The sequence below is a fragment of the Ursus americanus genome, chromosome 27 (assembly GCF_024610735.1).
Source record: "Ursus americanus isolate L20-20 chromosome 27, mUrsAme1.1.p, whole genome shotgun sequence".
Taxonomy (NCBI): domain Eukaryota; kingdom Metazoa; phylum Chordata; class Mammalia; order Carnivora; family Ursidae; genus Ursus; species Ursus americanus.
Window position 1 is genome coordinate 11,200,909 of NC_142153.1, and position 23,491 is coordinate 11,224,399.

General features: G+C 48.2%; 1 protein-coding gene across 2 annotated transcripts in view; it reads left to right on the plus strand.

Moving 5' to 3' along the window:
* The window catches only part of RAB11FIP1 (RAB11 family interacting protein 1), a 30,850-nt gene extending 13,048 nt beyond the window's left edge, over window positions 1-17,802 (plus strand). The window contains exons 2-6 of one of the 2 annotated variants that reach the window (XM_045779246.2): window positions 2,263-2,705; window positions 3,698-4,481; window positions 5,550-7,418; window positions 8,187-8,295; window positions 14,632-17,802. In XM_045779246.2, the coding sequence (XP_045635202.2) occupies window positions 2,263-2,705; window positions 3,698-4,481; window positions 5,550-7,418; window positions 8,187-8,295; window positions 14,632-14,850 (3,424 nt within the window). In that variant the 3' untranslated portion in view covers window positions 14,851-17,802. The remainder of the gene's footprint in view (window positions 1-2,262; window positions 2,706-3,697; window positions 4,482-5,549; window positions 7,419-8,186; window positions 8,296-14,631) is intronic. The other variant, XM_045779247.2, reaches the window with a different exon arrangement.
* The last annotated feature ends 5,689 nt before the right edge of the window (window positions 17,803-23,491 follow it).

Here is a 23,491-nt window from a genome sequence, read left to right on the forward strand (position 1 = left end):
TCTTCTCGATGGCTTTGCAAACTGGACTTTATCTGTAATCTTACGATTTATGATGGGTGGCCAGCTATGGCGGGTTTTCCCCCTTTCTTCCGAGAACACTTTTTTTTTTTCTTACGATAGGACTTTTAAATGCAAAGCTTAAGCTGGCCTCAGAAAGAATTTAAATTTGAGCCCTCCTCTGGAGTGTTGCAGAGGGGAGGTGAATTAGGAGAGAATGCAAAGCAGGAATTTTGGTGTAAGAGAAAGAATAGGAACTTTGGAGAAATGCAGAACTGACTCAGAATCTGCCCGTGCCCTTTACCAGTTGCAAAACCTTGGACGAATCACCTCACTTGTGAGCCTCAGTGTCTTTGTAAAATGGGTGTAATGTCCACTCCGTGTCATTCTTGCGAGACTTAGATGAGGACGCCCCTAAGTGTGCACAGTGCCAGGTATGCTATCGGTGCTCTTTAAGTGTTAGGCGTCTGCTTCCCTCTGCCCCTTTGCTTTCAGTGCACAGTAAGCTGCTGTAGTGGGGCAGCCCTCTGCCCTGTGAGCAAGACCGGCTGAGGGTGAAAGAGGAAGCTGTGCTCATTTGAGCAAACCTATCATTTCCTCACCGTCCACGGCCCTCGGCTCTTAAGTAGGTCAGTACACAGAACATCCCACTGTGGTTTCTCAGCCTGTGACGGTAACCCTGGGGATGGCCGTCCGTGGACCAGGTATGCAGACTTTTCTGCTCTGGAGTGGTCGTGCCACTAATCGGGCTCACATTCTTGCAGTTCACCAGATGGAAAACGCCCACGGGAGAGTTCCTTTTTCTGACGTTTGTCCTTCAGGAGAGTTGGACGCATAGAATATTTGTCGTATCTTGAAGTAGTTTGCAAGTGACCAGTTGAAATACTTGAATAATGTTTGGAATATCCCTTTTTCAGATTATTAAGCTAGGAAAGAATGCCTTCCTTCAATTTCCAATTTTATTTTTTAGGGTGGTAAAATACACATCACAAAATTTACCATTTTCACCATTTTTTTAGTGTATAGCTCTGTGGCATTAAGTACATTCACATTTGTGCCACTGTCACCACCATCCCTGTCCAGAACGTTTTTATCTCCCCAACTGAAACTGTACCCATTAAATTGACTAATTCTTCATTCACTGCTGCCCCCGGCCCCTGGCAACGGCCGCTCCACTCTATGAATTAGATTGCGTTAGGTACCTCATAGAAGTGGAATTGTACAATGACATTTTTTAAAAAGATTTTATTTATTTATCTGACAGAGAAAGTGCACAAGCAGGGGGAGCGGCAGGCAGAGGGAGGGGCAGACTCCCTGCTGAGACAGGCGTCTGCCTGATGCTGGACCACGACCTGAGGACCTGAGCAGAAGGCAGACTTTTAACTGACTGAGCCACCCAGATGTCCCACAATGTTTGTCATTTTGTAACTGGCGTATTTCATTCTCTTTGGAAAAAAAAAATACATATGTATATTTATTCTGTCTTATATTTTCTATTATTCCCTGGCAGGGACTGTTCTACAAACTCTTGCCTTTTTTTCTGAGATGTATGTGTAAATTTGCATTCTGCCTTCTTAACTGTTTGTGTATGATCTATTTTTACCTTATTGACAGAAAATAGCAGTCACAGGAAATGATTGGATGGAATATTTGTTTGATTTATTTTATTGTTAGAAATAGCTATTGAGAACCGGGGATGTACTGTATGGTGACTAACATAATATAATAAAAAAAATAAATAAAAATAAAATTAAAATTAAAAAAAAAAAGAAATAGCTATTGAGGGGCGCCTGGGTGGTGCAGTCGTTAAGCATCTGCCTTCGGCTCAGGGCATGATCCTGGCGTTCTGGGATCGAACCCCACATCAGGCTTCTCCGCTAGGAGCCTGCTTCTTGGAGCCTGCTTCTTTCTCTCCCACTCCCCCTGCTGTGTTCCCTCTCTCGCTGGCTGTCTCTCTGTCAAATAAATAAATAAAATCTTAAAAAAAAAAAAAAAGAAATAGCTATTGAATCAAGATTTTAAGTGACTATACATTAAGTACAGAATCAGATCCTATCTTTGCCTAGTGGGTGTCTTCTCAAACACGAAACTGTAAATTCTGCCCTCATCCCCCTACCCCACCCTCTACTCCAAAGAAGAAAGCCCAGGAATGTGTTTACAGGAGAGGTTGGTGGTAGCAGAGAAGAGAGGCTGGTTAATGGGGATGGTGAACGTTGTTTTAGGCTCTTTGATTCAAAGGTAACCTCTCAGCCTTTCTCCTTGTAGGTGGTATACCTTGAAATCCAAACCAGGAAAGAAGGATAAAGAGCGAGGAGAAATTGAGGTTGACATCCAGTTTATGAGAAACAACATGACTGCTAGCATGTTTGACCTCTCCATGAAAGACAAGTCCCGGAATCCATTTGGGAAACTGAAGGACAAGATCAAGGGGAAGCACAAGGATAGCACGTCGGATACCGCTTCAGCCATCATTCCCAGCGTGACACCCTCTGCTGACAGTGATGAGGAGTCTCCTTCCAAAGACAAGAAAAAGAAATCCAAGATCAAGACCTTGTTTTCCAAGTCGAACTTGCAGAGGACGCCGCTTTCCCAGTCCATGTCCGTCCTGCCTGCTTCAAAGTCAGACCGAGTGCTGCTTAGTCCCGGGGACTTTCAGTCCCGGTGGGAGGACGACGACAATGAGAATGAGTCCTCCTCTGCGTCAGATGGTAAGTTGTCTCGTCCTCCTTCCTTGGGCTCGCTCTCTCAGCCTACTTTGGTTTAAGAGAGAAGAAGCAAGTCTTAAAGAGAAAGATTTTAATTCAGTTCCTTGGTCACCGAAATGGTGATGGTGGTGATGATTGTGACGATGGCTGTGATGGTGGTTAGAAATCTGGGTTAGAAAGGCTTCTCTATTTCTAAGTCCTCTGGTTTCTAAGACTGTATAAATTCCCTTTCTAAAATGTCTGGCTCAGGGCACCTGGGTGGCTCCGTTAAGCATCTGCCTTCGACTCAGGTCATGATCCCGGGGTCCTGGGATTGAGCCCAACGCTGGGCTCCCTGCTCAGCAGGGAGCCTGCTTCTCCCTCTCCCTCTGCCACTCTCCCTGCTTGTGCTCTCTCTCAAATAAATAAATAAAATCTTTAAAAAAAATAAAGAATAAAAAAAATAAAATGTCTGGCTCTGTAACTGATGTACATTAGAAAAGCTTTTGGAGTTAACAGAATGAATGTATCCAGGCTTTTTTTTTTTTTTTAATTAAGGGTAAAATCATAGAACCTTAGAGTAATTCCGACATTTTATGAACTCATCAGGTATTTATTGAGATTCTATTAATGCGTTTAACCCTCATGGGAATCATCCTTAATGAAAGTGGAGGAACTTCGTTCCTTTAACTGTGAATTACCTGTGCATTTGAACTTCAACTTCAATGACCACATCCTTACTGTTGGCCAGATTCTGCCTTTCTCATTGGTTTACTGCAGGGCTTCTCAACCTCGGCACTGTGGGCAGCTGGGGCCAGGTAATCCCTGTTGTGGGGGCTGCCCCGTGCCTCGTAGGGTCGTTAGCAACATCCCTGGCCTCCGCCTCTTAGATGCCAGTAACGCACCCCCACGCCTGTAACCAAAGATGCATTTAGACACGAATGAGGGTCACCCCCTTCCAGTTGTGAACCGGCCATTTAATTTCTTGTTTCCTTTTGATCTTTTTCTTCCCACAGTCATGTCTCACAAGAGAACAGAGAGTGCAGATCTTAAGCAACTGAACCAGATCAATTTCAACCTTCCCAAGAAGGAAGGACTCTTTCTTGGCGGACTTCGGTCTAAGAACGACGTCCTTTCTCGCTCTAATGTCTGTATCAACGGGAACCACGTTTACATGGAGCAGCCGGAAGCCAAGAGCGAGACCAAGGACAGCACCCCCTCCTCTTCCCCGTCCCCCCAGGGCTTCAGGAAGAAGCATTTGTTCTCCTCCACTGAGAACCTGGCTCCTCGGTCTTGGAAGGGGCCTGGGGATGGAGGGGCGGTGTCTTCCGACAGGCGGTTCTCTGAGTCTTCCCCAAAGGACTGTCCGAAGTCCATGTCGCTGCCGTCCTACCGGCCGCAGGGCAGCGGGGATGTGCGGGAGAATGTGGCTCCGGTGAGCTTGGAGGCTGTAAAGGAAACCAAAGAGAGCAAGAAGCAGGAGAACAAGAAGTCCTCTTTGCTTTCTCTGGTGACGGGAAAGAAGGATGTGGCTAAGGGCGGTGAGGGCGGAAGCCCGCCTGTCTTCCCGGGGAAGGAGAGGGAAGGCGCGCCGAGGGAGGACCAGCCGGGGCCTGACGAAGACCTAGTGAAAAGATCTGAGAAGGACACACGGCCTGTCGTCTCGGGACGGGGGACATCCCTGAATCCCTTTGAGGAAGTGCAGATCACAGAACCGGAAGCTGACCCAGAGCCCAGGTCGGAGCCTACACCACCCGCCAGCTCCGCGAGGGCGCCACAGACCAAAGCTGTCAAGCCTCGGTGAGTCCTAGCCGCCCCCGTGCGGGCCTGCACCTCGCTGTTCGGTCATAGCAAGGCCTGCCGGCGGAGCACATCTTGCATGTGGTTGCAGGGTGGTACCTGTGTGTGGCAAGCATTTAACGGCCTGAGTTATTTTTACCAGCCCATCCTGCCTGCCTGGCTGCCTGGCCGGCCCACCCTGCACAGATTACAGTGATGTGTCTCAGCCCAGAGCCGCGGCCAGCAGGCCTGCTCTGTCCATCTCAGTACGATAAGCCGCCCCCAGCGGAGCGCCCTGGTTTGCAGCAGATTCCGACTATGGCAAGTTGGGCATGCCGGGTTTTGGTTGTGGTCTGGGCAGAACATGTGTTTATTTAAAGTTCCTGTCACAGATATCCCTTTGAGGCAGATGATCTCTTTCCCCTTGCAATTTGGCGTTGGTGTGCGGGCACGGGAGACCCCTGGTCCCCTCTCACGCGTGCCTGCGACAGTGCTCTGCGTGTTCAGTGTGCCTCTCATTGCAAGAGCCTGAGTGAGCGTGGGGGGCTTTCTTCTTTCAGCCTGACCCGCATGCACACTCACAGTGTTTCTGTGGTCTGGGGTGGGGAGACTTTTTTTGAGATTCTGCTTACTTTGATTTCACACACAGACACACACACACACACAGACACACACACACAGACAGACACACACACAGACACACACAGACAGACACACACACACACACACACACACACACGGACTGTCCCTCTTCAGCACTGGTGCCTGTTGCCGTGAGGTTCATCGTCTATTGCCTCGAACCTTGTAGATGCTCTTTGTTTTTGTTTATCACCAAAAGAAACCGTGGGCTGTTGCTTTACCCGGAGCTTTCTGTTTGTGTTGCAACAGCCCCTCGCGTGGCAGATGTGTTGGTGATCAAAGTGTCCCTTTTGTACGTGAAGTACTTGATGTTCCTTCTTTAACTTCCTACGATCCTGCCCCAAATATAAAAGCGTTCTCCCCTTTGGAACAACTTTATTTGTAAGTGTTTCTCACCTCTCACGTTGCATCTGCAACTGACCTGCAGATTTTATTTTGTCCTTTTTGCAGACTGGACGTGTCTCCAGAGGCTCAACCCACAGCCAGGCTTCCTTCCTCCCCTGCCTCTCCTCTCTTTCTTTCTGCTCTTCTTTCCAGTTCTGGCCACACACCTGTCCCTGCTAAATCGGGGCATGGTGCAGAGACACCGTCCTCTGAGTCTCCCTCTGTCTTCTCTTTCTCGTCTCCCATAGCGGCTCCCATTTCCACATCCACGCCGGTTGAAAACTGGCCTTCCACAGACAAGGGCCAGGCCAGTCCTGAAGAACCATCTCTGCTCCTTAAAGCAGAATTGCCAAGGGAGAGTTTAACACAAGTTCCAAAGACTATTTCTGGTGCCTCAGGGTCACTTTCCAAAAAGCTGCCCGCTCCAGCGTGTGAAGGGATGGAAGATTCTCCAACGAGGAAGACCAGTGAGATCGGCCCAGAGAGCACCATCGGTAACGACTCAGAAAAGTCTCTCCTGCAGCAGCCTGAAACTGGGCACCGGGAAGAAGTTCTGGGGTATCCGCCCTCAGGACGAGACTACGTCCCCTCATCTCAAGAGACCCAAGAAGTAACATTCGCCCTTTCTCTCAGAAGTGGCCAGATGGAAAGCCCAGCAGGGAAGCCTCTGATGGGGGCAAACACAGCCTCGGGGAGTCTGTCTGCATCATTAGGGGAGAGCAGACTGCAGGAAGGCAGCACGACTTCTGCCACGAAGGAAGCCGGGCCCCCTCTTCAGATGGAAGAATCGTTTCCCACTCTTGGCTCCGTGACGCAGAGACACGAAGAGAATGTCGGCGAGAGTCAAAAGAAAATCAAGAAGCATGTGTCATTTTCTGAGCAGTTCTTCATGGAAGAGGAGCTGGAGAAGCCCGCCGGGTCGGTGGAAGAGGACAGAAGTCATCCCCAGGAGCTGACACGTGAAGGAGACATGTCAGACGGGGAGGCCGCCGGGTCTCTCCTCGCAGAGGACGCAGAGAGGGAGGCCGTGTCCCCACGCGGGCCTGCAGAGTATGGTGCGCCGGCCCCCGTGGCAGACCCCCGTCCCCGCTCCTCCTGCCACGAGAGCGGCTCCAAAGGCCCTGTGAGTGAAGCAAGCTCGGGGATAAACGTTCCACTCTTGAGGATCGAGCCAGACGATACACTTACGGCTCAAAATCAGAGCAAAGCCAATGATCACGAAGGTTTGCTGTCCGATCCCCTGAGTGGCCTTCACTCTACCCCAGGTGTTAACTCTCCAGTCACGGCTGAGCTGGCCTTAACCCTTCCTTCCATTCCCGAAGTGGCATCGGATGACGAGAGAGTGGATCAGGTTGAAGAGGACGGAGAGACCGCCCAGGTGGCAGCCCTGGAAGGAGGACCTCCTTCCGTGAGTGTGTCACCTGCCTGTCCTGAGGTGGAAAAGGGGCCGAGGGGCGAGGCAGACGGGTGGGCAGCGCCCGCAGAGAGCCCGCATGACCTCAGGTCAGAAGCACCCAACGCATTTGTTACAGCCTCTCCAGAGCCCGGTGCAGCTTCGGGAATTCATAACGCAGATCTTGGCAGGAGCTCACGCTTGGATAAACAGCCGCCAGGTCCTGGCGGCGGCGAGAAGGAAAAGCTGATGGGAAATGGGAGGCCAGGCCAGCCTCCTGATACGGCCCTGGATTCTCCTGTATCCAGCCCCTCCTTTTCTGCGACCTTTCCTGTTACACACTCTTTCCCCGGCCACCCACACGCTGACACTCACCACACCAGAACAGCAGAATCTCAAAAAAAAGCAACAGCAGAGGGCTCCGCTGGTAGAGTGGAAAATTCTGGCAAGAGGAAGCCGCTTCTTCAGGCCTGGGTCTCACCCTCAGAGACACATCCAGTCTCCGCTCAGCCGAGCGCGGGAACGGGGTCAGCCAAGCACAGGTGAGAGTCGGGGAAGATTGATCCGTGGGAGCGATGCCGTCCGCCCCCGCCCCCCAACCCTTTGCCTTTTGCCCGCAGAGGTGCCGGCTTTCTAACTGCACGGCTGTCCCGAAGGTCCATCCCGCGTATGTTGCTGGTAGGGCCTGTTTTCAAAGGGTCCCCCCTGTGGTGGGAGTACGTCCTCAAGACACTCCCGGGTTTCTAGGGGGAACACAGTGACGGTCTTCAGAGATAGCTTAGGAATCGCTCTGCACAGTCAGTTTTGGGGCCCTCCCGCTGCAGCGATGTCTTGTGACCCGTATCTTCCTAGAATCAGAAACCAAGCGACACGGAGTGATAGAGCATAGCGGCGTTGAAAGTTTGCTCCGAGCACTGCCCGATGTGAAGCGGGTTGTTCTGGACTCTTCTTTACTGTTGAGGAATGGGAGGCTCTGTAGGGACTCCCCCGGTGCGGGTCCTAGGCTGTAGTTGCCTCAAAAGTAAGAGGCTGACTAATGTTCTTCTGACGCCGATAATGAGACCAGGGCTCTTGTGGGAGCATCAGGACGCGGGGCTCTCAGGTGTGCTTGGTGGGCCTGCACGTGGCTGCCTCGTGCCGACTGCCCTCGTTTCCATAGGAACGCTGGCACGTGTTGGACTGGAGGTGTGAACAGAACGTATCACCACTCTGCCCTCTTGTCTGTCTCGCCGGCTGCCATCCATGAGATGGACAGTTTCTCGGTTTCGTCATTACTGAAAGGTCTAAGGATCCTATCCCCTTCTCTTTAGACTTCAGCCCGTGAAGCCAATGAACACAACAGCCACCAAGACTGCTAACTCCAGCTTGGGCACTGCCACCATCATCAGTGAGAACTTGATCAATGAAACCACGATGAAGGTAAGTCTCCTCCAGGAAGCAGGCGTGCTGGTTAGGGATCTATAAAAAACCCGTTTCTAGAGTCACCATCGCATACACCTTCTTGGGCAGCAGGTAATGCCAGGAATGACTTGACCGTACCTACAGCTGGGTCTGCAGATAATCTTTGGAAGCCTCTACACTTCTCAGGGGATTACTACTGTTCTCCTGAGGGTGACTTAGTTATTGAATTGCTTGGGTCTCACCGGTGCTGCTTTTTAGTGAGAAGAAAATGTCACCCACCATCTGGTCCATTCCAGTTGGATATTTTCATTCCCCCGTGTATCCTTTCTTATCTTTTGGCAAGAATGTAAAATTCTTGTGGGTGTCGTCATTGCCTAGATGTACTTTTTTGAAACTTCAGACTTTTCATTTCAATCTTCAAACTTCATTTCAAACTTCAAAAAAGTTGCAAGAACAGCACAAAGGACTGCTATAAACCTTTCATCCCGATTCATCAGTTGTTGACATTTTATCACATTTGCTTTATCGTTTTCACCCTTTCTCTCTCCCCTTCCCTGTCCGTTCTCTCTTTGTAGATACAAACTTTTTTTTTTTTGTCTGAACCATTGGAGGGTAAGTTGCCTACCTCATGCCCCATTGACCACTAAATACTTAAGCGTGTAATTCCTAAGAATGAGGACACTTAATCAAGGTCAAGGCATTAAAGTCAGTGTAACCCTCTTTTCCCATCTTTAGCCCCTGCTTGAGCTTCACCTGTTGTCTCACGAGCATGCTCCTTAGCTTTCCTGTTTTCTTTCCAGTCCAGGATCCAATCCAGGATCTCTCGCTGTTTTGTCGTCGTCTCTCCCTAGGCTCCTCGATCCTGGAATAGTTCCTCAGCCTTCTTGAAGTCTCTCAAGACCTTGACAGTCTCTAAGACTTTAGATCAGTTGTTTTGTAGAATTTTCCTCTGTTTGGATTTGTCTGCTATCTCCTCATGGCTCGGTTGAGGTCACGCATTCCTGGCAGGAATGAACCGTGCAAATCACGCGTCCTTCTCAGTGCATTGTAGAAGGGGGCACGTTATATCCGCTCGTCGTGGTAGTGGGAGTGTTAACTCTGATGACTGACTTTAGGTGGTGTCCAGTAGGTTCCCTAGGGTAAAGTGGCTATTTTCGGGGCACCTGGGTAGCGCAGTCGTTAAGCGTCTGCCTTCGGCTCAGGGCGTGATCCTGGCGTGATCCTGGCGTTCTGGGATCGAGCCCCACATCAGGCTCCTACGCTGGAAGCCTGCTTCTTCCTCTCCCACTCCCCCTGCTTGTGTTCCCTCTCTCACTGGCTGTCTCTGTCAAATAAATAAATAAAATCGTTGTTTAAAAAAAAAAATAAAGTTGCTATTTTCCCCCTTTACAATCAGTACGAAATTCGTGGGGAGTTAATTTCTGACTGTAAGTATCCTGTTTCTCACCGACCATTTGTTTGCAAGCTTTCTCATTCATTGGTGACTACGGCAGCGGCGAAATGGTGATTTTTCAGTTCCATCGCCCGCATGGAAACACTGTTCTATTGTCTTCTTCATTTAGTGGTAGGTCAGAAGCATTTTTTGCATGTTGCTACTTCATTATTCTTTGAAATGGTTATACCAGTATTTACTTAACTATTCCCTTGTTATCGGGTATTTGGGTTGTTTTCTGTTTTTCAATAGGAATAATGCTATAGTCAACAATATCTTGCATAGAACTGTTCCCCTTCTTAAGCTAAATTTCCAGGAAGAATAGTGCTTGATTAGAGGATCTCTTCTCTTTCAAAAGCTTGGGCTAACTTTAAAAAGAACTCCTGCCCACCAACCAAACCAAACCAACCTCCCAGATGATCTCTGCTGTGGAGCGCCTCCGTCCTGCCCTTTCTGCTTCTAAAATGAAGAGGATTTACAACTGCCTCGTTGCAAACCTCTGGTCTTTGACTCATTATCACCTGGGCTGGAGGAGAATGATTTACGGAGGGACTGGTGGGCAAGGATGTGTTGAGTTTCAAACATGTGGAGAGGAATTTCCTTACTGACTACTGGGGACTTCTGTCAGTAGAAAAAAGCTCAGCTTGGTGGGCCTCTGAGGGTGTGGAGAAGAGGCAGCACTTACCTTCCTGGAGTTAACGACATTTACCAGGAAACCAGGCGAAAGAACAGCATGAAAGGGACAGTAATGAAGACCAGGGTCACAGAGCAGCCTCCTATCCCCTCTTCCTTGTACTGTGGAATGCAGCCGGGCTCCAAAGAGAAACAAACACCTAGCCATCAGGAAGTGAGCAAGCCCCTTGGCTCCTATTTTATTTATTCTTCAAAGCTCGTTTAATCAGGGCCTTATCTCCTGGCCCTGACTGAGAGAATAACTTGCCTTAAAACAAAGGCAACTGCTGCTTATTTTGCTCATGATTTGTCTGCCCGGAGGCTGTCCCTCTGGCTGCCTGCAACAAAGCCCTTGGTCCTGGACCATACCTAGTAAATATTCGGAGCAAATATGGAAGGTTTCCTAGAGACTCCTAACAGATGCTTTGTACCAAGCCATAAATAATATTTATAAAAGTAACTACTCTTTGGAATGTTGCAAAGGACGAGAGAAGTTAGGGAAAGAAATTGCATTAGCTAAAGTTAGGAAAAGCTAGCTGAATCATTACCATAATGGGTTTTTGGGGTTTGGGTTTTGTTTTGTTTTGTTTGATTGCTATTTTTTGGCGCCCATCCCTTATAGATGATTTTTAACTTAAGAGCGTATTATTTACCCAGGTGGCTTTAACACTTCCCTTTAAAAATAATACAGCCAACTAGATCCAAAAATCATCTGTCCTGTTAATATGGAAAAAGTTAGACACAAATTTGAATTACGTCATTATTATTACAATTATGGTGGGAACATCCAATGTAAAAATCCTGGAAGGAAACATGGGACAATGGGCACTGTTTTTTCTTGAATTAATGGTTATTTTCTTTGTACCTGGCCCTGGCTGTTGCTCACTTTCTGTAATGCTGGATTCTTTTATAATTTTTTAAATCATCACATATCTAGGATTGCCTAATGATTTCCAAAGTCTTACATACTTTCCCCTTTGGATTATGAAATCCGAATTGAATAGCTGTTTCATGGTTTGTAAGGTATGAAGTGTACATGCCCTTTCAACCCTAGGCTTTTATTGTAAGGAAATATTTTAGAGATGTGATCAAAGATTTATGCTCATGCATTTTAATAAAAATGTTATATATAATTGTGAAAACTGAAAAAACCTAAATATCTAGCAATAGAGAGATAGGTAAAATATAATGACATTTTAAGCAACCATTAAAAATGATTTTTGCTAAAAAAAAAAAAAGTTGGGGGGGCGCCTGGGTGACTCAGTCCGTTAAGCATCTGCCTTCAGCTCCTGTCATGATCCCAGGGTCCTGGGATCGAGCCCCGCATCGGGCTCCCTGCTCAGCGGGGAGCCTGCTTCTTCCTCTCCTGCTCCCCATGCTTGTGTTCTCTCTCTCTGTCAAATAAATAAATAAAAACTTTAAAAAAATGAATTTTGCTAAAATTTAATGATGGGAAAATGCTCACAAAGTAATAATTTTAAAAACGCTTGAAAACCATATTCTGTATGATGCTTAAAGTTGTAAAACATACCATAAAGAAACCAAGGAAGAGATAAGAGAACCAAATGTTATGTGTTGGAGTTCCAGTTAATAATTTTTTCCTTCTTTTGTATTTGAGATTTTCCATTATGAGGAAATATTCCCTTTATAGTGAAAACAGAATTCTGTTATTTTGGGGATAAATTAATTTTTTAAAAGATTTTATTTATTTACTTGAGAGAGAGAGCACAGAGGTAGAGGGAGAAGCAGGCTCCCCACTGAGCAGAGAGCCCGACATGGGCCTCCATCCCAGGACTCTGAGATCATGACCTGAGCTGAAGGCAGACGCTTCACCAAATGAGCCACCCAGGCGCCCCTGGGGAAAATTAATTTTAATTCGTCTTCAAAGTCTAGTTGAGCTGTCACTCCCCATCTTTGCAGGTTGTCCTGATCTCCTGTGTAGCAGTGGGCTCTGGGTTGTCCAGCTCCCCCGAGTCCCTGAGCCCTGGTGTGTGAGGCACTGTAGGGACCTGTCTCTCCTCTCGGGGAGCACCTGCTGCTCCTGCCTCCAGGCGACGCCCCTTCATCTTTCTGTCTCACAAACTGTCTTGCACCGTATCTTATACGATCCACATTTTTCAATAAATAAAATCCTTGTATGACAGAGATATAATCTAAAAACCCTTGAGGACATCATTCTTGGCTATGGTTTCCAAAGAGTACTTTTTTTTCTTGATAGGCTACATCAACAGACATGCAACTCCTTTTTAAAAAATTGTGGTAAAATAAACATAACATAAAACGTTTACCATCTTAAACGCTTAAAAATTAAAAAAAAATATTTTCAATTCAAACACAATTAACATGTATTGTAATGTTAGTTTCAGGTGTACAGTTTAGTGATTTCACAATTTGATACATTACTGTGCTCATCGTAAGTGTATTTTTCATTCTCCTCACCTGTTTCACCCCCTCCCCCAACCTCCCCTGTGGTAACCATCAGTTTGTTCGCTACAGTTAAGAGTCTGTTTCTTGGTTTGTCTCTTTTTTTTTCTTTGTCCATCTGTTTTGTTTCTTAAATTCCCCATATGAATGGAATCCTGTGGTATTTGTCTTTCTCAGACTGACTTATTTTGCTTAACATAATACTCTCTAGATCCATCCACGTTGTTGCAAATGGCGAGATGTCGTTCTTTTATGGCTGAGTAATATTCCAGTGTGTGTGTGTGTGTGTGTGTGTGTACGTACCACTTCTTTATCCATTCATCAGTCGAGGGACACTTGGACTGCTTCCATAGTTCAGCTCTTATAAATAATGCAACAGGCATAGGGGTGCATGTATCTTTTCGAATTAGTGTTTTTGTATTCTTTGGGTAAATACCTAGTAGCAGGATTACTGGATCAATTCTGTTTTTAATTTTTTAAGGAGCCTCCGTACTGTTTTCCACAGTGGCTGTACCAGCTTGCATTCCCAGCAGCCGTGCACGAGGGATCATAAGCATTTTTAAGTGTCCAGATCAGTCGTGTCACGTACACTCGCCTTGTACAACCAGTCTCCGGAATCCTTTTCTAGACACTCCACTTTTTTGGTGGAAGATGGTTTTAGAATTACTAATAGGGTGATTGAGGTCCAGAGGAATGTGTGCCTTCAACAAGTTAAAGAACAAAAGCAACAAAAGGATTAAGGGAGAAGTGGTTTTTCGAAAAAGTGGTCCAACATCTCGCCTGTTCCTGTGCAGTCTGTGTTGGGTGAAAACCCGCTCCGTGCATGGAGATGGCATGTGCTTCGAAGCCGGGACTGCGAGCCCTGTGCTTTCCTTCCGAGCCAGGACAAGACGGGTGGGCTTTCTCTCTGATTTCTGGCTAGTGTACGGGCAGCTCCTTCTGTCGTGCTGTCATCGAAAGAGGGAATGACGATTCTGCTCTTGACTTAGCTTCTCCAACTGGAGACTTGGTACCATGTCGCACCATTTCCTCGGTACCATTTCTTCACGGTGTGGGCCTGGTCACTTTGCAGCTGGACCCCAGTCATCCCAGATTATAAATGCTGCTGGAGTAACTCCGTAGGGCTCCTGCTCTTGGCACGAGTGGCGCCACCCGGCCCTGGCACTGGCCGCCATGATGTCTGAGCGTGAGGACCGCGTGGTGCGCTGTGGTGGCACTTAGCTCTGACTCTGCATATTTCTTGAGTAGCACATGACTGAAAGGGGGGTCTCTGAGTGCCAGTGGAATCCTTCTGAGGGTAGCCGAGGAAGTAGCAAGTGGTCCGGGATGACAGCTGCGTGGGGTGCTGATGGGCGAGCATCGTCTCCCGCACCTTCTGTCACAGGGATTTCTTCACGGGCCACCTTCGCTTGGGGCTCTCGGCTTCGTATCGATATTTCGTTGTGCCGGCTCGTAGTGTTCAGAGACCTCCAATCATTACATTTCCCGAAACCTCAGATCCAGAGTCTAATCGAGGGGTTTGTAGCCTATGAGCCAAGGATCAAGTATGGTTTTTACATTTTTAAAAAGTCATAAAACAGAATGAACACATGAAACAACAAAGAACAGACAACACAGGCCACGTGCGGCCTGCAAAGCCTAAAATATTTACTCTCTGGTCCTTAACAGACCACTTTGTCAATAAACCGGTTTTCCCCCTGAACTGAAAACACGTTCCCAGGAGACTCCGATTGCTAATAATATTTTCCTCTTTTATATTTCTTTTCGATGTTTGCCTTCTTTGCTGACTTTACCACTTTTTCTCCCCCTTCTCTCCCCTTCTAAAGAAATACAACCCCTCGGACCCCGCCTTTGCTTACGCACAGCTAACCCACGATGAGCTGATCCAGTTGGTCCTCAAACAGAAGGAGACGATAAGCAAGAAGGAGTTTCAGGTTCGCGAACTGGAGGACTACATTGACAATCTGCTCGTCAGGGTCATGGAAGAAACCCCCAACATCCTCCGCATTCCGGCTCAGGCCGGCAAAAAGGCAGGAAAGATGTGAATCGTCAGCCTAGGAGAGAGACGATTTTGTGAGTTTGTTTCCACCTGCTCCTGAGGCCAAGGACTCCGTGTGCCCGATAACCAGCTTACAGGCTCAAACTCACCAGCTGCCTCCCTTGCGTGTTATCTGGCAGGAGTCAGTTCCACCAACTGAAGCCAGGTTAATTATTACAGTGAATCTTTTACTGTACATTCCCAGGGTTTTATTTTTAAATGCCACTGTGCCTTTAACTATATTGTAAATATTTTATGCTCTGACCAGAGATGTGGTCATAAGATCTGCTCCCGGCCCAGAGATTCAGATGGCGCAGGGCTACTCGTGTAGTTAACATTGGGATTTTCTTTCTTCGATATTGACATTTAAAACTACGTCCTCCCACCCCCACCCCACCCCATCAGTAAGGTGTGGGGTGAAATGAGAAGGACCGGGCACACCCTTGCTTGGCTTTTGAGGAGGTCAGGATGGCGTTTGGCTGCAGGTGCTAAGTTTCGATACCGTGTAAACCTTCTGGGCTTCTTGGACTTGGTCTTGTTGATTTGACCGAAGCAGGGGAGTTTAAAGAGAGCCTCCGAGTGTGCCTTGTAGATTTTGAACCAGCTGCCTTTTCTGAACCCCAGCTGCCACTAGTCTTTAGCCTTACAGTGTGCTCCTGACCGATCCGTGGGGCCTGTCTGTGGACACTGAGACGTAGAAGAGGGAGTCTGGTCCCTTTGCACTCACTCAGTGGGGGTTGGTCAAAGTCTCCCGGCAGCCGGCTTCCTGCTGGCTCGAGTGGCCTCGTCAGTGCCTTGAGAAGGGATCGGGTGGCCCAAGCATTTACTACCTTGGTTCCATCAGGTATGGAATGATCTCAGTAGGACTCCTGTGGCCTGCTCTCCTCAGTGCCTTGGCTTGGCTCCCCGATTTCCTCAGCAACACTTTCTAGCACTTCCCGCCTACCCTTGTTATAAAATTACGAACAGCAAGAAGAGAACACTTTGTTTTGGTTGGCTGTATTTTTAAATCTAGAAGAACACACCTTTTTTTTTTTTTTTTTTTAAAGCTAAGACACTTCTGAACTAATAGCCCCGGGTTGGATTCCTCAGGTAGTTTCATTGTTGGGAACCTAATACTGGAATTAGAATGTTTCTGTGTTGCTCATTTTTTTTTCCTCCTGGTTGTGACAAAACCTTATCAAACCTTGACCTCTCTCCAGGGGGGAAGAAGATCCCAGGCCAGTGCGGTGGGCAGGGCTTGAGGCCACAACAGTTAGGAGATTGGGGTCCCTTCTCTGTACGTTCTTGTTCTATGGAGGGTAAGAGGCAGGACGGTTGGCAGCAGAACCCGTTTTCAGGACCACACGTTTGCTGCAATGTTAGTTATGTTGGAGCACTTTAATCTAAAGGGTGATACTGTAACTTGATTAATCAGCTTTTGATTATCTCTAGCTGTTTTATTTAATACTCTCATACAGTAGTGGAGACCGCTGTAAACTTTCCAGACGACTTGTATTTTTGCAGTGCTGTGAGAGTTATTTACATACCTATAAAGAGAACCATATATTCACCTCAACTCTGAGAACGTACATGTATATATTCGTTCTGCAATAGGTTTTTTACTTAAAAACGTATTCTGACTGTGATAACCCAAGGGCAGGGGGGCAGGCGTGCTCTGAATGATTGCTCCTTAGACGAGCTGGTGCTTGGTCTGGAGATCCTGTCTGCGGCTAGGACCTCGGGTGCGTAACTCGGTCAGTGTTTGAGAGGGACGTCTGGGTGGAAGAGGGAATTCCTGTGCTCTGAAGTGCCACTTGGAGACTCTGGGGAATGAAGGACAATTCACTTCAAGGGTGTCTGGCTCCTACCACTGCTGGGAAAGAAAAATCCAATTTATAGCATTCCCGCAACACGTCTCGAGGTAGCTAGCCTGGGGGGTGTGAGGTCATGACTATCCTTGAGGACTCTGCCTGGGGGGAGGCTTTATCCAGGAAAAGCTTCAGTCTGCCCTGAGCCATTAGCGGGGGTTGGTGAATCAGAGCCTTGGGGCGCCTCTGCCTGGCACGTGTCGGAGGGCGCGTACCCACCTACACGAGGAGAGTTGGGACTTGCCTGCCGCTGCTCTAACTGCGAACCTGACTGAAGGACGCTGGGAGGAAGCTGTGTTCTGGGGAAGCAGGAGCAGCTCTGTCCTGGCCTTGCCTGGCTGCCTCCAGAAGGAGCAGTCAGTACTTTCGGGAAGCATCAGATTAAAACACTGAACACCTTGCAGTGAACTTCGGTTGGAGGTCAGCCTCCTGAAAAAATGTCAGTCCTTTGCCTATTTCCTATCATCTCATTCCTTGGACTTTGACAGGTTTCCTGCCCTCCATTTTATCCCTGTGTGTTAACACATCAGAATGCAGGAATGAGAAAGTCTGCCCTTTGCCATGCGGAAGAGCTGTTGACCCTGAGTGGAGGTGTGTGCACTCGAATAGGGAGCGTGTGTGTGTGTGTGTGTGTGTGTGTGTGTGTGTGTGTGGTTTCCAGCTTTGCTAACAGCGGGAGCTCAAAAGGGCAGAGAGGCAGGAGGACCCAGACCCTCAGCCACATACCGAATTGAAGGCTGGAGGCAATTTACTGTTAAACTAGGGAGGATCTTCCCTCCCTGAGTCCCTTCTCCCACTCCATCTTTTTCTTTTCTTTTTGAGAACTATGAATGAATGACCTCTCAAGGCTGACAGGTTAACTGCCTTCGGTGGAGAACTTGGTCTCCTAGTAGTCCTACCGACCTCCACTCTGTGGTTTCTCAGTGTCTGTTATATGAGCTACTAACTTGACCTCTTCCACCCTCCGACTGAAAGGTCGCCCGGCATTTTTGGATCATAAAAGGATTGCCTGTTGTGTTAGTTTGGGAGTTTTTAATTTCTTTGGTTTTGTTTTTAAGAAGTAACCTGAAATTTCTACAACACTAAATAAAATGGTACTACTTTCCAAAGATTTGTGTCTGTACTTTCATGTGGGTGCAATAAAAATGTCTTCTGTCGCCTGGAAAACCTTTCCTGGGAAGTGACCAGGAGTCACCTCATGAGCGCCTCTCACCTGGATTCCTGTGGCTGCCACCTTGCCTGGTGCCCAGAGGTCCCAATGTCCTTTCTCCTGCAGAGGATGGGGCATCTCTGATCCCTGTGACATGTCCCTCATCTTGCCCTGCAGGGACCATGGCATTTACCAGAAGAACATCAGTTGAATTTTCTGCCCCCACTGCGAAGAGCTGCCACCTTTTCCTTGGCACCGGGCACTTTTGGCTGAGCATATGAACAGGGTCCCTTCCTTGATCCCTCCACTCCCCCACCCCCACCCCCGATTTCCTAGAGAGTAAAAGTTTCACTGTGGGGACACGATTTAAATTCAGGTTGGCTTCAGACTGCCCCAGGTCTGGGAGCCAAATCCCTGGTTCAGTCAACTTTGTTTATTCATTTCTGAGTATTTAAATATTCTGAGTATATATATATACACACACCCTGAGAGGGTATTAGGGAAGCACTGAGAATCTTCTCCTGAGCTCAGCTCTCCCGGAACTCTGAGCCTTTCCTGATGAGGTGAGAGGTCTGTCTGCCTCCGAACCATAGTCCGTGCTCCAAGGGCCCCAAACTCTTGAAAGGGAGGAAACATTTTTTCTTGCTCGGTGACAAAAGTCACACTGTAGAGGGACAGAGGCAGGCAGAGCCTGTGAAGCCCCCCGGGTGGGATAGGGGAGCTCCCCTGAGGCCTCCCTGGTAACCCCAACTGGTGGTCAACAGTGGGGCCAGCATGTAAAGTGATGTGAGAGCAGCCCTCCAGATTCAGCTTAAGGAAAAGAAAAAAAAGCCCTCCCCTGGGAAATCGCCCACTCCTGTCTGGTCCCTTCAGGTTCCTGTCTTGGCTTCTCAGTCAGTGTAAAGGCCTCTCCTCGTCTGCCTCTGAAGGAGTGTGTCATCTCCTGTCCCCCTCCACTCCGTTGTCCACTCCCTTGGTCTGTAGATATTTCAAAGTAACGTCATACGTGCTTATTCTCAGGAAAAAGATTCTAAATTCCCCACTACAGTGAGGTAACTAACCATTTTTATTTTGATTCCCTGCCTGGCATGTTCCCCCCTCATGCAAACAGATACACTTAATTTTTTTTAAAGAGATTTAATTTGGATTTTTTAAAATTGAGGCGTACTTGACCTCCACTATTATATTTGTCTCAGGTGTACAACATAGTGATTCGACATTTGTATACCTTACCGAGTGATCACCACGGTCGGTCCAGTTCCCAGCTGTCTCCATCTACAGCTCCGACGGTATTCACTATACTCCCTCCGCCGCGCATCCCCATGTCTTACGTATTTAGATACATTTTAAAATGACGATGGGAACAGGCAGTGCACAGCAGGGATTGCTTTGAACATTTCTGCATGCCTTTGGATACTGTTCTGCAACAGGGACAGACAGTGATTCTGGGGGAGAAGGTGCCCCAGCCAACCAACCCCTCCCGCTGCCCCTCAGACACACACACACACACACACACACACACACACACACACACACACACACGAGCCCTGGTGGCTGCAGACACAATCCAGGTTACTTCCGGCCCCATCCCCCACCCCCCCACCCCCAGGGAAAACAGCCACAGGGTTTGGGTAGGACTCCTCAGCTGTGGCCCAAACATCACAGGGTCCCTTGGCCCTGGAATCCAGGCTCTAAGCAGATGGACCCTGTTCTCTTGGCTTCTCTTTGGGTGTCACCTTGGGGACTCTGCAGTCCTGCCCTCCTGGGAAGGCAGGAGCTTTCTCTTTGCATTCAAAACAGGCTTCCTTGGGCTCTGTGGGGCCAGCGCGCTCCAACGGCCCAAACACTGCTGAGGGACACCGTCCTCAGCCTCTCAGTGTTCGGCTATTGTACACGGAAACCTGTATCAGAGCCCTGGAAAGAGTCACCCAGGTGTCATTGGTAAGCCCTCACAGAGGTGAGAGAAAGCTGCTTCTGTCTGCGCCCAGCAAGTGAACCTCAGGCTGAGCCTTGACTGCAAAAGGAAGGCTGGTTTCCTGCATGATTACTATTCGCTAAGCACAAACAGGTACTCTTTCTAATCCTCATCAAAGTAGATAATAGCTCCATTATGCAGATGAGGAAACTGAGTCTTAGGCGTCAGAACTTTAGTTCCCCTAGGGTCACAGAGTGAGTACTTAAGAATGGATTTGAACTGCTCATCTGTCTGACCTGGACATCAAGAGCGGAGGTCAGCACGTATGGCCTGCCTCCTGGTTTTGTATGGCCCTTGAGGCAAGAATGATTTTTATTTTTTTTAAAACATCAAATCAATGAGTCTGGGGATCTAATGTATGGAATGATGACCACCTGTCAACAACACCACACTGAATACCGGCATTTTTACATTTTTAAACAGAAAAGTCAAAATAACAATATTTCATGACCCATGAAAATGACATGAAATTTGTCTCAGTGTCCACACAGTAGTTCTGGAATACAGCCATGCTCATTCGTTTACGTCATGGTCTATGGCTGGTGTAGACCTGAGTAGTTGTAACAGAGACCTTATCACCTGCCAAGCCTAAATATTTGCTGTCTGGCTCTTTACAGAAAGAGTTTGCTCACCCCTAGTCTAGGGTCACTTTGGAAGTCAAGGAGATACTGTTCTGATTCTCTTGGAATGCTAGAGGATTGGAGCAGGCAGGGAAGATGATGTGACTCAATTTCCCCTCAAGATGAGCCCAGCGAAGCCGCAGCCTCCCTGGGGAGGGAAGTTCCAGGTAAGTAAACTGGGTGGTATTCACGCTCTTAGTCTGGGCAGCCTGTGACCACCTTCTTCGAGTTATCAGATGCCTTTGTTCCTAGGGGTTCAAGAAATTGAACACATTAATCCTCAGCCCGGGAAAGGCAAAGTGGGTAGTGGGGGTGGATGAGCCACGCAAAAGGGCACAGTGGAGATGAGCCAGGGAAGTTGGCTGGTGCCAGGCTTTAGGTCATCCCAACCGTGCTCTATGCCACGGCGGTCTCACCATGAGCGGTAGAGGGGAAGGAGTATTCACCAAAGAGCTGAGGTGATGGGAAGGAAATCCAGTCAGAAGGGACTGCACGGCCTGAGCCGTGGCCTGGCTTAGTGTGACAAGGACAGAGTGTCCTCGGCGCTCCGAGTGAAACTGGTTTAGAGTGACAATGTTTCAGTCAACTGAGCTGGGAGGAGCCCAGGGGTGAGGCCAGATTAAGGACCTGTGGCGGACCAGCTCTCCCCGGTTACTTATTTTCAATCAGAATCCTCTTGCCTCTGAGAAATTTAGTCTATTTGTTGCTCCTGACAGGCACCGGGGACAGGTAGTCACGGGAGTTGACTAGCTCTTTGCTGAGGGCCAGCCCTCACTGTAGGAGGGGCTCCCCACACGGGGCCGGGAGAGCCACGTCATGCCCACAGAGACTTGCAAGTGGAGGGAGAGCCAGACAGGCGAACAACTAACTCGAGTACGCACATCTAACCGAGGGAGGATTGGTGAGAGCTTCCTTTCCATCCCACACCGTCAGTATCTTCCCTGTCCATCAGAAAACCCTTCTTCTGCTTCCCCTTCCTCTCTGCGCTTGAGGTCAGTATTTCACATCTGGACTGTGGCTGGCACAGCCTTTCCAAAAGCCTCCCCTCCCCAGGAGTTTTCAATCCCCCACATTCTGGGCACTCGGCATGCCAAAAGCCTGTGTGCCAGGCACCATGTGGGCACTGGTGATACAGAGACAAGAAACATGATTCCAGTTTCACAAGCTGGGGGGCTGGCGTGGGGGAGAGGGGTTTGAGGAACGCCTGGTAAACAGATCATCACTATCACTGAATGATGGTAATTCTTAGAAGAGTCTGTAGTGGCAGGAAGGGCACCAAGGATGTTGTGTCTGTCCTGATTTCCAGAGGAAGGCAAATCCATTTCCTAAATAAATCAATTTCTTCCTGAGAAAGTAGAGAACCCCAGACTTACAAGTCTTTTTTTTATTATTTTTTTAAAAATTTTGAGTACAATTTACCCCCCAACATGGGGCCCCAACTCACAACCCCAAGATCAAGAGTCACGTACTCTACCGACTGAGCCAGCCAGGTGACTGAGCCAACCAGGGGCCCCTCGACGTACAAGTCTTAATAGAGTGCGCCATCTTCTGGCCTGGGTCCTGCCTACCTCCCAGCCTGCATCTGAGGGCCTGGCTCTCTGATGGTATCACACACTGATGACTACAAGAGAATCCCTCCTCTCTACCCCTTAGAGGTGCTGGTTGGAGGATCATAAAGCCGCTCTTCCACTTTATAATGAGTGATGTTGGGGAAAGCAGAATTTTATGGCTTCTATCATGGGTAGAGGATTCTAATAAAATCCCACTTTTTTTTTTTAAATCGCAGTTAGGGTCAAGATCTGCACAAAATCGGGGATGAGAGGAGTCTGATGCTGTTCTGTATGATAACGTGAAGACGCACTCCCAGTGCAATTATGTTGCTTTTGGAGACATATTTCTCCACCCCAATTGGGATGTCGACGGTACTGTCTATAACTAATGGATGACTCTGACGGCTGTGTGTGTGCACTCACAAGCAGACAAGTGTGTCTCAATATTTATCTGCTAGGTAGCCGCAAGCAAATCCTTATCGCATACCTCACAGTAGTGGGCAAGTCTAGAAGAAAGGGGACTTGAGGGGCACCTGGGTGGCACAGCGGTTGGGCGTCTGCCTTCAGCTCAGGGCGTGATCCTGGCGTTATGGGATCGAGCCCCACATCGGGCTCCTCCGCTATGAGCCTGCTTCTTCCTCTCCCACTCCCCCTGCTTGTGTTCCCTCTCTCGCTGGCTGTCTCTGTCTCTGTCGAATAAATAAATAAAATCTTTAAAAAAAATTATATAAAAAAAAAAAAAGAAAGGGGACTTGGAATGCCAGTGCCCACCCAAAGCTGTTGTGCTGACGCCCCCTCGTGGGGTGGGACTAGAACGAGTAATTCAAAGGTAAGGGAATGGACTGTTGGGGATCACTGCGTCCCTTGGTTGGGGGGAGGGAGTGAATGCCCCAGTGTGATAAGTCCTGTGATAGTAGGTGGGACTTCCCTGAAAAGGAGAAGAGGTTCTATGCTCTGAGAAAGCAATCTCCTGGGGAAGGCGTGGTGTCTTTAGGTTTGGGTATCAAGGACAGAAACTGGAAAAGAAGGGGCTGACAGCTTTTGAAGGTATTTTGGTTTGGTTTGCTTGTTTTTCTTAATGCTTTCCTCTTGAACTGTGAGGAGAGTCTTATGAAATTTCCCATTTTACAAACATATTTTCATTTCTATTACAATCACCTTAAGTTCCTCAACCCTTTGGCAAGGTGCATTGATGGTCTCGTGATGCTGGTGTGGAAAACGAGAAAATGGAAATCGGGCTGCTTTGTGTTCACAGGTCAACTAACAGCTGGTCAGTGGAACAGCATCCTGCCAGCTCACTGAGGTCCGAGGTGCAGGGAATTCTGTTGTGCAGTAGGAAAGCAGGGGAGGTTTCTGGAATAGCTGTGAGCAGAGGGGAGGAACTTGTGATCCAGAGGGGCTTCTGCTGAATGGACAATTCTTGTAAGGCACAGCACCTCTTTTCCACTTTCTACTAGAGGTAAGTGACATCTGAAGCAGAGAGAGCTGATGCTTGGATTATAG